The sequence below is a fragment of the Aquarana catesbeiana genome, linkage group LG01 (genome assembly GCF_042186555.1).
Source record: "Aquarana catesbeiana isolate 2022-GZ linkage group LG01, ASM4218655v1, whole genome shotgun sequence".
Classification (NCBI taxonomy): domain Eukaryota; kingdom Metazoa; phylum Chordata; class Amphibia; order Anura; family Ranidae; genus Aquarana; species Aquarana catesbeiana.
The window spans coordinates 351223226-351238669 of record NC_133324.1 but is presented as its reverse complement, the minus strand read 5'-3'; the positions used below and the strand labels follow the sequence as shown (position 1 = coordinate 351238669).

General features: G+C 42.4%; 1 protein-coding gene across 2 annotated transcripts in view; it reads right to left on the bottom strand.

Annotated features, from left to right (window-relative positions):
- Positions 1-15444, bottom strand: part of EFS (embryonal Fyn-associated substrate) — a 38264-nt gene that overhangs the window by 10587 nt on the left and 12233 nt on the right. Inside the window, exons 1-5 of one of the 2 annotated variants that reach the window (XM_073632668.1) lie at positions 13547-13683; positions 12085-12387; positions 10796-10900; positions 4492-5469; positions 4200-4280 (exon numbers count right to left, since the gene is read on the bottom strand). In XM_073632668.1, the coding sequence (XP_073488769.1) occupies positions 4200-4280; positions 4492-5469; positions 10796-10900; positions 12085-12387; positions 13547-13606 (1527 nt within the window). In that variant the 5' untranslated portion in view covers positions 13607-13683. Of the gene's footprint in view, positions 1-4199; positions 4281-4491; positions 5470-10795; positions 10901-12084; positions 12388-13546; positions 13684-15444 lie in introns of those variants that run through there. The other variant, XM_073632671.1, reaches the window with a different exon arrangement.

The following is a 15444-nucleotide window of genomic DNA, read 5'->3' as shown; positions in this document are numbered from 1 at the left end:
AGGGGACGAGGGGTGCTTAAAGCGGAAGTTCCACTTTTGGGTGGAACTACGCTTTAATGTGCATGTACAGTACATGGGGTCAGGGGGCTTTAGACTCCTGATGTCTCCCTTGTACACCACTGCAGCTTCCTGGTTCATTCATTGGAGGGAGAATCAGTGAGTGGATGTCTTTCTGACCTACCCAACGACATCTTTCATGCCCGCCTTTGGGCCCACAATGGGGGTGGGGGGGTGGGTTCTATTTTGTTGCCAATTAGCTGAGCTGTATTGTCTGACACAAGGGGTAAAAAAGCTTCTACTGATACATTGGAGCAGATATTGTTAGACATGCTCAGTTATAAGCAAAGGAGGAGTGTCCACATACACACCTTAGTTTTTTAACCTGCGTGACTGTCAGAGCCATGTGGACACCATCAACGCACTAGGGTTACATCTTGTTATGTTCAATTTATGTTTAAAGTATATCTTAAGGCAAAACAGTTTGGGGAATGGAGAGGGATTAGAACACCTGTCAGGTTTTTATTGCTGTATGAGTTCAAATGAGGAAGATTGACCCTTTTTATTTGTTTATAGCTGAAAGTGTAAGAAAATCCCAAATTCTGAGTGGTCGCCAGAACAGGGCTAGAAGGGAGATCTTCCAATGAGAAAATTAGTTCTCATGACCCTGGTGACTAACAGGGAATTTCCTCACATTGGAGGGCTTTCCTCTAACCTCCTGTTGTGGCTACAGAGCAGGAAGTGAAGGGAAACAGTACACAAATGGCAAACAAATGGACAAGGGTTATAACCCTCCCTTACTCCATCCAAAATGAAAAAAAGTTTTGCTTTCAGTTCTATGAATAATTGTATTTATGTAGCACTAAAGTTTCGCAAGTAAAATTTGGCAGGCTGGTTATACCAAAGTTGATCGATCGCTACATTCTAAACTGGCCGAGATCCGAACGTCTATGGCCGGCTTAAGAGATCATGAGAGTGATCCATAGGACATATATTAGCAAATTGGGTACATAAAAATGTAATCCTAGAATCCTAGTCTACAAAACTAAGTATTGTTTAGGATTAACAGTACGGCGGTCTATTGTAAATGAGCCCATAGGTACAAGACAGTTCATTTACAGAAACTGGAAGCTATGTACCTGTGTTGTACGTAAGGAGCAATCAGAACTCAGGCAGAAGAGAGTGTGTTGTGTTGGGTTGTCAGACATTTTATACTTTCAACAGGGTATGTCCTGCCATGGTGCAGAAACTGCAAGGTGTCCCATCACCTTTTTTTAGCCAGAAATCCTATATCTGATGAATGCACTTGGTAGCTGCATTGTGGAGCCTGTGGGGTACAATGCAATGTTCCCTACATAACACTGCAAAAAACTACTCTGATTCATGCAGAGGCTGGTCCCATAATGTTGATCGGTTATATGACCTTCTCCTGGCACCCGCTCCCCACATTCATTGAAATAACGGGGCTTCACTAAACACATTTGTAAAGCACATTGCTGAACACAATCTGTTTTTAAAGGCTTAGTTCACCTTTGGGGCCACATTTCATGTCACACCCATATTTAGGGTGTAACATAAAATATAGTCACATTCGCCAACCCCCCCCACTCTCAAACGCCCCTCTGTGTTTGAATTCAGCATAGCTGTGCTTGACACCACCCACACATCTGCATCATCCATTCACAGACCCTGAGAAACTTGCAGATCTCTCAATCAAACACAAGTGTGATGATGTCCCCACACTTATAATCAACTGTTTACCACCTCCAGCACCTTCATGATAGGTCCATTCCTCTGTAAAGACCTGGGAATGAGATATGAACAATGGAAGAGTCTGTGCATTGTACCCTGCAATTCTCTGCAGGCCTAAATGCAAAAAGAAATGCACATTTTTATTTATTTTTTATCAATATGGTGATTTTTTTTTTTTTTTTCAATAAGAAGACTATGCCTTTAACCACTTCAGCCCCGGAAGATTTGACTGCTCAATGACCAGAGCACTTTTTACAATTTGGCACTGCGCTGCTTTAACTGGTAATTGCGCGGTCATGCAATGCTGTACCCAAACGAAATTTGTGTCTTTTTTTTCCCCACAAATAGAACTTTCTTTTGATGGTATTTGATTGCCTCTGCGATTTTTCTACTTTTTGTTATAAAAAAGATCCAATGAACTAAATTTTAATCATATGTTTAGGCCAAAATGTATTCAGTCACATGTCTTTGGTAAAATGTCAATAAGTGTATATTTATTGGTTTGCGCAAAAGTGTCTACAAACTAGGGTACATTTTCTAGAATTTACGCAGCTTTTAGTTTATGACTGCCTATCTCATTTCTTGAGGTGCTAAAATGGCAGGGCAGTACAAACCCCCCCCCCCAAATTACCCCATTTTGGAAAGTAGACACCCAAAGGAAATTGCTGAGAGGCATGTTGAGCCCAATGAATATTTTAGTTTTTGTCACAAGTAATTGAAAAATGACAAAAACAAAAAAAGAAAATTACACAAAGTTGTCATTAAATGATATATTGCTCACACAGGCCATGGGCATATGTGGAATTACACCCCAGAATACATTCTGCTGCTTCTCTTGAGTATGGGGATACCCGGTATGTGGGACTTTTTGGCAGTCTAACTGTGTACAGGACCCCGAAAACCAATCACCGCCTTCAGGCTTTCTAAGGGCGTAAATTTTTGATTTCACTGCCTATCACAGTCTCACTGCCTATCACAGTTTCGGAGGCCATGAAATGCCCAGATAGCACAACCCCCCCCAAATGACCCCATTTTGGAAAGAAGACACCCCAAGCTATTTGCTGAGAGGCATGTTGAGTATTTTGCAGATCTCCCTTTTTGTCACACAGTTTTGGAAATTGAAAAAAGAAAAAAAAATACATTTTTCTCTTTCTTCATTTTTAAAAGCAAATGAGAGCTGCAAGATTTCATCACTTCCCCTGCCTGTGTTTACACTTACACAGGCAGGGGAGGATTTCATTTATCAGAACCGATCAGGAGGTCCAGGCCAGAAATCATTGGCCTGGGCCTGGAGACTGATTGGTTCTGAAACGAATCCGATTGTCGCGGCCGCCGTAAGGTAATGTCGCTTCGCCCACCCGTGCCATTCTGCCGCAGTAAATCTGCAGTGGCTGGTCGGGAAGCGGTTAAGCTGACATCACACTGATCTCATATTCCTGTGTACAATAACCCTTGGAGAAATGCCAGGTATTTTAGGTATTTAAAGGAGACGTTCACCTTTTAACAAAAAACAAATGCAAATTATTTTGCAGGTTAAAAAAATTTGCATTTATTATTTTTTGTTTCTGGAGCCTCTAAAGCATTTTACCAGCAATTAGTAGATCGCTGGTGCCATGCAGGTCTCCTGCAGACCTGTCAGTGTATCTGTGTGCCTGTACATCGTATGGGTAAGCAGATACAATCTGACAGGAAGACTCGATGAATTACCACAGCGCTGTGGTAGTTCATTGAGCACTGCAAGCTGACAGCTGCAAAGGACTTGTAGTTTTCCATTCATAAAAGACTGTGAATGAGTGGCATGGATGGGCGGGCGAACCATGCTTAGCCGCGTTTTTTTGAAATTGTGACAGCTAGTAGGGGAAAGAACATCTCCGCTAGCTGTCAGAGAGGGGGCCAGGCTGTTTCTAACATGTTACACCCTGAATATAGGTGTAACATGTTACAAAAGGTGGACTTATCCAGAAACCTTTTGGTGTTAACTCTTTGCCAAAAGTGTAATAGAAAGTAAGCTTCATTTGGAATTTAAAGCCCAACTCCAGCCAAAAGTATATTTTAAATTGGATAGAGCAGGGAAGAGTTAGAACATTTGTCATGATTTTATTGTGTTATATTTTATTGTTTCCAATGGGAAGATTTTTGCTTATTGGGTGTGTGGTCACTGGAATGCGAAGTGAGCAGAATATTTGCACTGAGGCAAAGATAGCAGTAGCAGCATTTTTTGGTCAAGTGAGAATGGCTTAAAGCCCCTGTAAGGCATTTATTGTTATCTGTTTTACTAACCAGGGGTTCTAATCCTTTCCAATTCTGACCAAATGAAAGAACCTACAAATTAGACACAGGCTTTATTGTTGTGACCAATAAGTGATATATATTAGATTTTCACATGCCATTTATTGTCCATATAGAATAAAGTACAACCTGGGAAAATGAAAGGATATAACTACACTCACCTTTTTCTCCTGTGAATTGCGCTGATCTATGTCTGTAGGTCTGTCTTTGGATTTTTGCATTGTCTGAGTAGTGACAGTACCCTGGGAGAAAAAAGGGTCACAGTTTTAAACATGCAAACAACGGTACTGGATGGTGAAAGTGCTGAAACAGACAATGGCACTTTCTATAAGGAATGGTTTTCAGTGGCCTAACCGATAACATAATGTTTGGATAACATACATGCTTGCTGAACAAAACAGGACTAATGATATAATAAGCACAGAAACGTGTTATCTTTAGTTTATATTTTACCTGTAAATGAACATAATGATTGTCTCTGCACTGAATCCTCTCATATTCACTGTGTGCATCTTCACCAGAATCAGTAGGAGTGCAGTGCATGATAGGTGGTGGTGGCAGAGGTCGGTCCTGGATGCTGCCTTTGCGATGTGTAGCAGGGGAGGCTGTGGGTAATGCAGGAAGTGGCCGCCGGGAAAGGCTTTCACTAGAAGAGAGTCGTGGTCGTGGGAAAAGGAGGCCAGCATTGGCAGTCACGAGTGCTACAATAAACCCACTCTGCTCCTGAATTGTACTAACCACTGATAGCTCAATATTGGCTTCCTGCAGTGCCAGTAAAGCAAGCTCTAGTTTTTCAAGGTGCCCTGAGAGTTGTCGGTGCAATGATGGATCTGAGGCTTGGCAAGAGTGAAGGAGAATAACCTGGGCCAAGCCCACAAAGTCTTTAAGGGCTTCCACTACCTGAGCTGAAACTTGATAATCCAAGCACCCCTGTCCTGAGCTCTCTTGCATCTTTTCAAACATAAGTACCGCTGTCCTTTGCAGTTCTTGGTGCAACAGTCTCAATGACTCCATTGTGGAAACTCCATCACTACGAGGATCCCTTGACAGGATAGATGGCAGACCAGACTCCCGACTTCCTCCAGAGTCTGCGGAACGAGCACTGCCTGTACTGGAAACTGAAAGACGATGAGTTTGAGGGGGTTCAAGAGTTTCTGGTACATTGCCACAACTTAAAATGTCTTCTGGTGCTTCATAGAGATTCTGGAGCCCTGACACCCGTTTTAAATTTGAGGGCAAAGAATAAATACCCTCATCTTCTTCATTATCTGATAGTGGCACGTTCTGAAACATTGGTGGCACATCATATATATCTTCAGGTATCTCTTCAGTGGGTTGGGCAGCCACATCCTTCACACGCAACACAGGACTGTCGTATGTTTCAGTTGCAGATTGTATATCCCTCAGTAACGATGATGGCTTATCATAAACCTAGAGAATTAAGAAACAAAAATACATTAACATAACATCAGACAAACCAGCCTGCAACAGAGCAGCTGGGATGCATGCAGTAAAGGGACCATATACATATAGTGGTGTAAAAATGCTTAAAGGCGAAGTTCACCTTTTGGAACATGTTGCATGCTTCATTCGTATTTAGGATGGAACATTTAACATGTTACAGCTCCTTCTGCCAGTTCCCAAGGAATGACAACTTGTGCCACTACGGCTGACAACTTGTAGTTCTGAATGAATTGCCAAGGTGCTGATGAGCATTCTCATAGTTCATTCACAAGCTCTGCAGCTTTCAAACAGACATTACATATGAAGGTACAGGTGGAAAGCAGAGCTTGTCTGCAGAAGCCTAACATTGCACCCCTAGTCCACTGATCACAAAAAAAAATAAGTGCACATTTTTTTTAAATATGTGCATTTTTTATTTTTTTATGGAAAGGTTAACTTATCCTTTTAAAGGTAGATATAAAAGAGACAAATGAATGCAGCTCTGCAATTCATAATACATAAATAAAATATAAATGTTGTACTTACCATAACATATATTTAAAATCCATTAAGTTTAGTTTACATCTATGTGGCTGTGTTTTCAGTTTTTAAACCCTCGTTTTTTTATGCATTTTTTGCATGCATTTTCCATTTTACTTTAATTTTTTTCTCTTTAAACACACTGTATATCGCTGGTTGCTAAGCAGGGGTCCGGGAAGTCGGCTGCTGCATCCTTAACCGTTGTGTAATTTAAAAGAAATTTGCCGGCACAAAAATTGATGGGGACAAGGGCCTCTTCCCGACAACCCTGGCTGGTGGTTGTTGGGGTCTGTGGGTGGGGGGCTTATCAGGATCTGGAAACCCCCCTTGAGGAAGGGGGCCCCCAGATCCTGTGAATGGGTATCAGGTATCGTACTCCTACGCATTCACCCCAAAAAGCAGTGAAAAAACCAAGAGACGTTTTTTTATTAAAAAAATTGCTCTGAGCTGTGTTCTCCCTGAGCCCCCCCCCCCCCAATTTGAGGGCATGCAGCCTGGTATGGTTCAGGAGGGGGCATTCGCGCGTCCCCTCCCTTTCCTGACCTGCCGGGCTGCATGCTCGGATAAGGGTTTGGTATGGATTCTGGGGGGGGACCCCACGCCATTTAAAAAAATAAATTGGCGTGGGGGGGGGGAGGCCTGGTATAGACCTGGGGAGGGACTTTTTTCGCGATGACTCATCGGTTCTTAAGGATACGGCAGCTGGCTTCCCCGCCCCTGCTTAGCAACCAGCTATATACAGTGTTAAAATAAAAACCGCAAAACGCAAAACACATCAAAAATCTCATCACAAACACAACACTTGCATTTCTGGTGCAATTCCATTGATATCTTTTATGCGCAAAATGCAGAAAAAGTCCCCGACCCTTTCCAAAAATGCACCGGCCGCAAAACGCATAGATGTGAACTTGTACCATAGGAAACCATGTTAAATGGACTGTAGCGCATTTCTGCAAACTGCAAAACACACTAAAAATGCATAGGTGTGAACCTAGAGTGAAGCTCTGTTCACACTAGTGCAACTCCAAATCACACGATTTAAATAAAGACTTTACACTCTCTGGTACGCAAGTCGCAAGAAAGTAACATCAAGGACGTGCAGGAAACTTTTATAGATTTTATGTTATTTACTAAAATCTTACATCCCCCACAGGAAAAAGGAATTCAGAAGAAAATCGGGACATCCAAAAGCAGTCCAACTGAGGGGTGAGCTACAGCCACGCAGGATCTAAGATGGAATCAGGAACCAAGACCAATTGGGAAAAGCAGAAGGGACAGTGCCATCTGAACCAGCCCATTAACCCTAAGCAACTCAGGTTCAAATAAGGGACTTCTTGGTCAATAGGAACCATCTTGCCTCAAGGTCAGGCTCCGAGATATAGACGGGGAGGCTGCATAAGAATGAGAGTCAACAACAGGAGAGACAATGTTAGGAGGCTAATCCTGCACCACTATATAAGCCCCGAAGGGGGGGGGGGGCGGGGGGGGGGGATCCCTGACAGTTAAGGAAAGGTCTACTGACCAAACAGGATGTAGACTCTGTTAGTGAGGATTTGCACTAAACAGCTTGTTGATGACCAATAGTTACTAATACTAGATGCCCATAAGGCCCCATCTGGTCAAAGCTTGCAGGAAATGGGTCCTTCAAAAGAATTCTGGGTGCATAAGTCCAGAAAGCTGACTCTCTTCAAGGAAGGCCATCTAAGTGAGGATTCCAAGTTAATACACATAAGGTTCAATGCTCGAGCAACAACAGGTGCCTTCAAAGGACACTGAGAGTAAGGTCCCTGTTAAGGAAGGAAGCAGTAGGTGGGCTTCCTCTGACCGTTCTGCAGATCTCCTGTGCTCAGGGTAAATAAAAAGGTTGTTCTTTAGATATTTCATTAGCTTTCCACAAACATAGCCAGAGCACCCTGTGCATCTGAAAGCACATAAGTCCTGTGCGAGACACTAGTCCAGAGGCTTGTAACAAGTTGTCACAACTAAAGCACAAGGCTTCAACTGCACAATAACACGGGAGCCTGTCCCGGCAGTGGGAGGGTTCTTCTCTAAAGGATTGTATCCATTCTGACATGAATGACAAATAACCTTTCTGTCAACACAGGACAGAGGGCCAAAGCCATTTACAGTATAACTTAAGGCAAAACTCTTTTTTTTTTTAGTTTTGGATAGAGTGGAGCGGGATCAGAACACTTGTCAGTTTTTATTGCAGTCTGTGACCACCCCGTTAAGGAGATTCACCAAATCTATTTGTCCTGTTAGATTGGGGAACTCTTCCAATTGGGACACTAGTTCTGGTGACCTAGGGGTCCCCAAGTAATTCCCTTAATTTTAATTTATTTATTCTCACTTCCTGTTTGGCTATGGGACAGGAAGTGAAGGGAAATCTCAGCAATGGGACACAGGTGGCGAAAACAAATCTGACGGGTTATAACCACTCCTTGCTCTATCCAAAATGGAAAAAAAAAGTGTTGCCTATAGTTCTACTTTAAATTAAACTGGGACCTACGGGAAATTTAACTTCCTGTCAGTGAAGTCCCAAAAGGTGAGTACACGTTTGATTCTTTTGTGTTCTGAGACAAGCTCAGGTAGGGTCCAGGTTCCTTCAAGGTGTATATAGTTCCCATAGGAATGTCCCAAGATCAGAGATGATACCAGGTACTGCAGGCCTGGAATTAACTACAGGCTCAGGAGTATCAGAGACACTGTACAGGGGATTGCGCCAGAGCCTCTATAAGCACAATGCTACAGTAACTGTACAAAAAAACCTTACAAAGCCATAGTGGACATGCTGTAGATACTTTTGGGGATAGCATGCGGAAGGCCTCAGCCCCTAGCTTACAAAGCTGAGGTATATTGCATATAATGACCCTATAACAATGAGGGTCAATGGTGCCAGATTAGAGGCGTCAGTTCCATCTAGAGATAGTAGATAAATGCCTCCTTAGAACCACTGAGGGAGTATGGGCTAAGGTCGCCTGTGACAGGAAGACTGTCCTGTGTGTCTTTTGGAAGATATTTTGCACTGATTTGCGTTAAGCAACTAGGCTCAATGTAAGGCAATGTGAATTCAAATAGCTGGTGCTGATAAGGGGTTTCAGGAGGCTGGAGGTGGCCAAGTCACTGTAGGTGGCAGTAGAATCAAACTAGAGACCAGAGATTCATATGGTGCTTTAGGAGCAGGAACGGGAGAGGAATGGATGCTTCCTCCAGGCTGAATGTCAAGAAAGAAAGCAAGGACCAGGCAGCACCACACCTAGCAGATCCCTCAGTCTTAAAGTTGTTGTAAATGCATTCTATGCATTAAGATAAAAAGCCTTCTGTGTGCAGCAGCCCCCTAATACTTACCTGAGCCCCATCTCTATCCAGCAATGTCCACGAGTGCCTCGCCTGTCCAGGACATTCCTTCCTGATTGGCCGAGACACAGCAGTTGTGCCATTGGCGCCAGCTGCTGTCAATCAAACTCAGTTAGCTAATCAGGAGAGAGAGGGGCGGGGTCGAACTGTGGCTCCGTGTCTGAATGGATACATGGAGCTGCAGCTCGGTTAGGGTGCCCCCATAGCAAGCTGCTTGCTGTGGGGGCACTCAACAGAAGGGAGGGACCAGGAGCTCCAGGGACCTGAGAAGAAGAGGATCCGGGCTGCCCTGTGCAAAACCACTGCACAGAGCAGGTAAGTATAACATGTTTGTTATTTTAATAGGAAAAAAACGAGACTTTACAATCACTTAAACCCTCACTGCAATAAAACTGGCAAGATTTTAAAAAGAGGCTCATCGGTGCAAATTGTGAGGTAGCTCCCAGTGTTTCAACCTGGCCAGCCTTACTCACTAAGTAAGTCTTCAGAGATACCAGAGACTGTGCCATGGCTCTGGACCCTAAAAGCACTCCATGGCTAACACAGTACCCAAGTGTGGAAAGCAACACAATGCAGAGCCCAGTGCCTGAAGGTAATATTCCACACTAGCTCAGAAGTCCACTCACAAAGTGGGTCTGCAGAGACAGGGTCACACCTGAGGCTGTGTGAAGGCTCTGAATCCAGAAAGCATTTCCCAGCTAGCTTTAATATTACACTTAGGTCTGGAAAAGTGCAATAACGTAAAGCCCAGTGTCCAAAAAGTCACATCACAGTTTGGCCCTGCAATCATCCAGTCTGGTGGGCTATGGGTATGGCTTCCAAAGCTATTGCTTAAGAAACGCTGATTGGGATAGCTGTGCATAAAGACCAGCTCAAACAACTCATAAAGCAATCTTAACTGATGAAATAGATGAGGTGATTTGTAATCAACTTGAAGATGGCATGATAAGACGACTGCTTCCAAATTCCTGTGTCCCCTAATGGGCAATGGAGAAATGTATTTTTTTAATGCATACAGCATAAGTACATGCATTTGACTTGGTATCATTCTTTTACAGTCTACTGTACAGCAGAGCTGAAAGAGAGGGAGGGAAACAAAGCACAAGGAGTCAGGCATGCTACAATACAAGGAGCATGTTGATAGGCAGAAACAGAGCATGGTGGCAGAGAGCTGAGCTCATCCGTATGCTGCATCTTCTTTCACTATCCAATCATAGGGTGGGGAGACCTGTAAGTAAAAGTGAAACTGCAACAGAAAAAGATCAGGTCCCCTTCCCTGCTAGACATGGCTGTGCTGTGGGTCTAAGGACTGGTGGACAGAATTACAAATACTTTGGCAGGTAAAACAACTCTCATATATGTATTTCATCTGTATTTTCAGCTTTAGAGATCTCTCTGAAGGACTATTAATGCTTACCTCTTGTGGACAGGGCTGAGATATCTCAATATGACGTGGAGAGTTGTAGATTTCATCCTGAGGTGTTGAGATGCAGAGGCGTGCAATTGATGGAACTTGATATACCTGGAATGATGGTTAAGATTACATTTTAAAATATATGCTACGATGAGATCACAGAAGGGATACTTAAAAGAGAAGTTCATCTTTCTGACCATGTTTCTTGTTACACCCACATTTAGTCCACATCGGTCCCTGTCATTATTATACAGCTGTGTAATTTATTCACAAGAATCTGGAAATGGAAAAAGTACAAGCCCATATGCCAGCATGACAAAAAGACTTGTAGTTCTCAATGAAGCATAATGTTGTGATGTCACCACAGCTGTAGTCCATTGACCCTTCCTGCACCCCCATAACTGAAGGTACAGACCTGCGGCTGGAGGAATAGTCAGAAGGAGCAGACTCTTTGCGGCTGCAATGCTTTGCAAGTTCCAATGGAAAAAACAAAACAAAGCACAGTTTTTTTATTAATCAATATGGGTGCTTTTATTATATTTATTTTTTTATTTCTGAAAAAGGACTATGCCTCTATTAAAAACACAAAGAATAATGGAATGTACAGGAAATGCATCTCAAATCAGCACTACACAGTAACAGTTTCTGGGAATAATTTGTCGTGTATTATATACTCATGTATAAAGCAAATACTGTAAACAAAAAAAGGCATAAAATAGCAATGCAATATACTGTAAAAACAAAACCTACAACTAAAATGAAATTGCCCATAACCCTTAAGCCTGGTACACACATTACGTTTTTAACCCAGCGGGCTGAACGAAAAAAAAAAACAAAAAAAAAAACTGAGGTCGCTGTACTATCTATGTGATGTTAGTGTGGCAATCCCCCCTGCTGAGCTATTGTGTTCTGACAGGGGGACTGCTCCCCCGCCAGAGCACACTGCTCAGCTATCACAGCCAGTGCTAATCGTCTGCTAGTCGGATGCTGGTTTTCCAGCATCTCCCTTCGACAAACGCCAGTGGTTGGACTGGCTTCTGTCAGACAGACAGCTGTACACACTGTCCGAATGTTGGCCGGTTCCTGCTGAGTCTGCCAATATTCAGACTGTGTGTACCCAGCACTACAGTTTTCCTTAATTAATTTGTTTCAATAAGGCCACTACTCCATAACTTGCTTTTTAGGAAGGCCCTTTATGTAATTCGCTATTTGTTACATTAATAAGGTATACAGTCTTCTGTAAATATATGAAAGAAATGATAATGTTGTTACATATAAGGAATGCATTTCACCTCAGATTGTTGCTCCTCTGTGGAATTTTGCAGCATAACTTCATATTTTTGTAACTTTGGGGTTACTGCAGTGGCTCCAATAAGACGTGGTGCCTGGTATTCATTTTCCTGTGTGTTTTCCTCTGGCAGAAGTTGTAATCGATTTCCAGGAGCGATACCTTGTTTTCCCCCAAGAGAACAACGCCACCACCCCCCTAGTGTTTGAGCGTCTCTTTCTAGGACAAGCATCACGTCACCTCTGCGAAAACTAAGCTCTTCAGGGCTCTCAGCTGCATTATCATACAACGCCTGGGCCAGCTGCGCCTGAGGATAAATATAAAAAAACATATTCATGTCAGACTTAGGAACCGCAATCACAATATCTGTTTATTGTGTGTGTATAAACAATATTTCTGTTCACATGAATGAGATGTTCCAATGCACTAAAATCACACTATTAGCAAGGATTTCATAAACACTTCCACACAACAAAACTATCAGGAAGTTTCTTGCACATTTTCTGAAACTTGTATAACCTGCAATGTAAGTTGTATCTCTCAGCGTTCTATAAATTAAATATTTTTATGACTTAAAAAATGCCTCATAATTCTAGTTTTGCTGGTTTTCATTAAAACAAGTTTAAATAAACAATGTTCCCTGTTTGACTTGTGTATTTTGCTGGCTTCTCTTTTGCCACAAACAGAAACTGCAACGTTGTTGATTTCACTCAATATTTCAAAATGGGTTCAATTATCTGAGAACTTGGCAGGCCAAGATGCATAATGTAGCCAAAAGCATTTGATGAACTATTACAACCTCAGAGATTTCCCAGGTCATATATGAATTTGGACAATAAAATGCAGTACATACTACTGTCTAGAGGCCCCTAGCAGCCTTTAGTTGAATACTGCATGTTAACAGACAACAAGATATAAAAATTATGACATCTCGGGACACAGGTCTTGTGAAACAGGAAAATAACGGGAAATTAATAAAAACTACATCTGTAACCAAACCACACAGATAAACAAGAAGATCCAGTTTTAACAGCCTCGGGAGTGTAAATCCTTAACTGGCTAAACAAAAACAGTTATTATGCCTTTGAATATGTCCGTCTGCTTTTCAGTACCCATCAGATTTGTAAACCCTTATATAACCAACCCCTCAATTCACCAAACTGTACACAAAGGACCCATGTAGATTCCCAGCAAAGCTAATGGTATTAGAAATGGTAAGTATAGGCGTGTCAGGTACTTCAGAATGTAGGTTATTACTGTGAAGGACACATTCAGTCCATAGATACAAACTCCTCAATGCACAGCACTGTGGATTGCCCCTGAACAACTACAGCCTTATACTCTATGCTAGAGAAGAACATCTGTTCTCTTAGGCCTGATATTAATTCTATATACATTCAGCTGCCATTGTTTAATTGCTTCTGAAGGTTAATGCGATTGCTATTTCATGAGATCACCCTCCTCACCCTTCCATGTCTCTCGCCCATTATGTAGAAGGATCCTGTCTCTTTAAGAGAGCAGAACATGTGGCGGTGACATCATCCCTGATACAGAATAAAGAGAAAGGGAGCTCTGTATCCAAGTCAATGCCCCGAATGAGCCAGTTCAAGAGCTGCACGGCGATGGGGATTTCTCCCAGCGATTCTCAATTAAATAGACAGCGGACCTTTTTGTTGAAATTCTCTTATGTCACCACTGAACTTGCAGCCTGTGCATTATATCTTATTTACAAAAACAGCACCAACCCCCTTCCCCCAGCAGACACCTCTTTCATTATAAAAACTATGCACAAATACCTCCTAAAATATTCAGCCATAGCCCCAGTCCCCCCACCCACTACAATGACTCTAATACATAGCACAAGACAGCTGTCTTCACAGTCATAATATCTATTTCAAACCATACAGGGCACTACGCTTACTTAGCAAGGCTTGTGCAGCTACCCAGACAACAACTGGCAACGTGTACACTTCAGGATGAAAAAAAATCAATAGACTCCAATTAATGCTTTTATTCATAGTTCGTCATGACTTGCTGATCCCACCCAACTTTAAAGCACAATTGTGCCCTAAATTTCTCTAAGAAAAAAATCATAATCTCAGGATTTCAATATTCTGCTCTCCCCTCCTGTAAGCAGGTTCTCAGGGCTAGATTAACATAGGGTTGTTTTTCTCTAAATAATGATGTGGACCCGGAATCATCATTCTGCCTGATCAAAATCATCACAAAACATATTTTTACATCGCGTCATACCTTGCACTTCTCGATTCCTTTTCATAATATTCATCCAATTTTTTTCAAAAGTATAAACCTTTCACAGCTGTACCAAATGATCCCTTTTGCTGTTTAATATCAGATGGGTGACTCTGCCACTATGCCCTATGGAATCGCTCCCTATGTACCCAGACACAGCAAGATGTTCTATTGCTGGCCCAAATGCTGTTAAACCTCAGATGCAGAGATTCCATAGGAACATAACAGGCAGCCTCTTAGCAATCCTGCCACTGGCAATTTAGACAAACTGTCAAGTGGCTGGATCGCTAGTGGCAAAGTTCCCCTTCTGACATCAACCTTACACAGATTTAAAAAATGTGTTTCTATCTATTGCTGCATACCTTATGATAGTCTCATACTTTAGTTAATATGATTTGTAAAAATCGGAGAAGTTTAAAAAAAATGCATATTTTGTTTCCAAATCTTAAAGTGGGTCTATCAGTGAATTCAAAATTTTGCATGAAAGTAGTAATAAGCCTCTCTTCTTTAAACAGCAACACATACAGGGGGAGATTTACTAAAACTGGAGCACTCATAATCTGGTGCAGCTGTATATGGTTGCCAGTCAGCTTCCAGGTTCAGCTTAAATAAGCTTTGACAATGAAACCAGGAAGCTTATTGGTTTCTATGCACAGCTGCATTAGATTTTGCACTCTCCAATTTTAGTAAATCCTCCCAAAATGTCTAGCCCAGGACAATAAACTATTCCTGCCCGGTTCAGAAGCAGTTACATTTTGGGCCATTTATAGCCGCATCCTTCGGCTTCCTGTGTACCACTCTCATAAGTCATTACTAGTCACTCCTTAGGACTACATCTCCCATGATGCACCAGCGCACATGCGTACCACTGTGCCTAATGTGAGAGAGCTGACAGCGCACAGAAAACATGCCTCTGCTTCTCCTTCAAAGAGCCTCACTTACCTTGTAGGAGGAGCAGAGGCATGTTTTCTGTGTGTTGTCCTCTTAGGTTGCCTGTGCATGTCAGTGTAGGCATTGTTCTCATGTCAGCCTCCAGCCCGCTACCGGGAGCACTTACAAACGTGTGGCTCCATAGGACCCACAAGGTAAAGGAGTAACCCTATAATTTAAA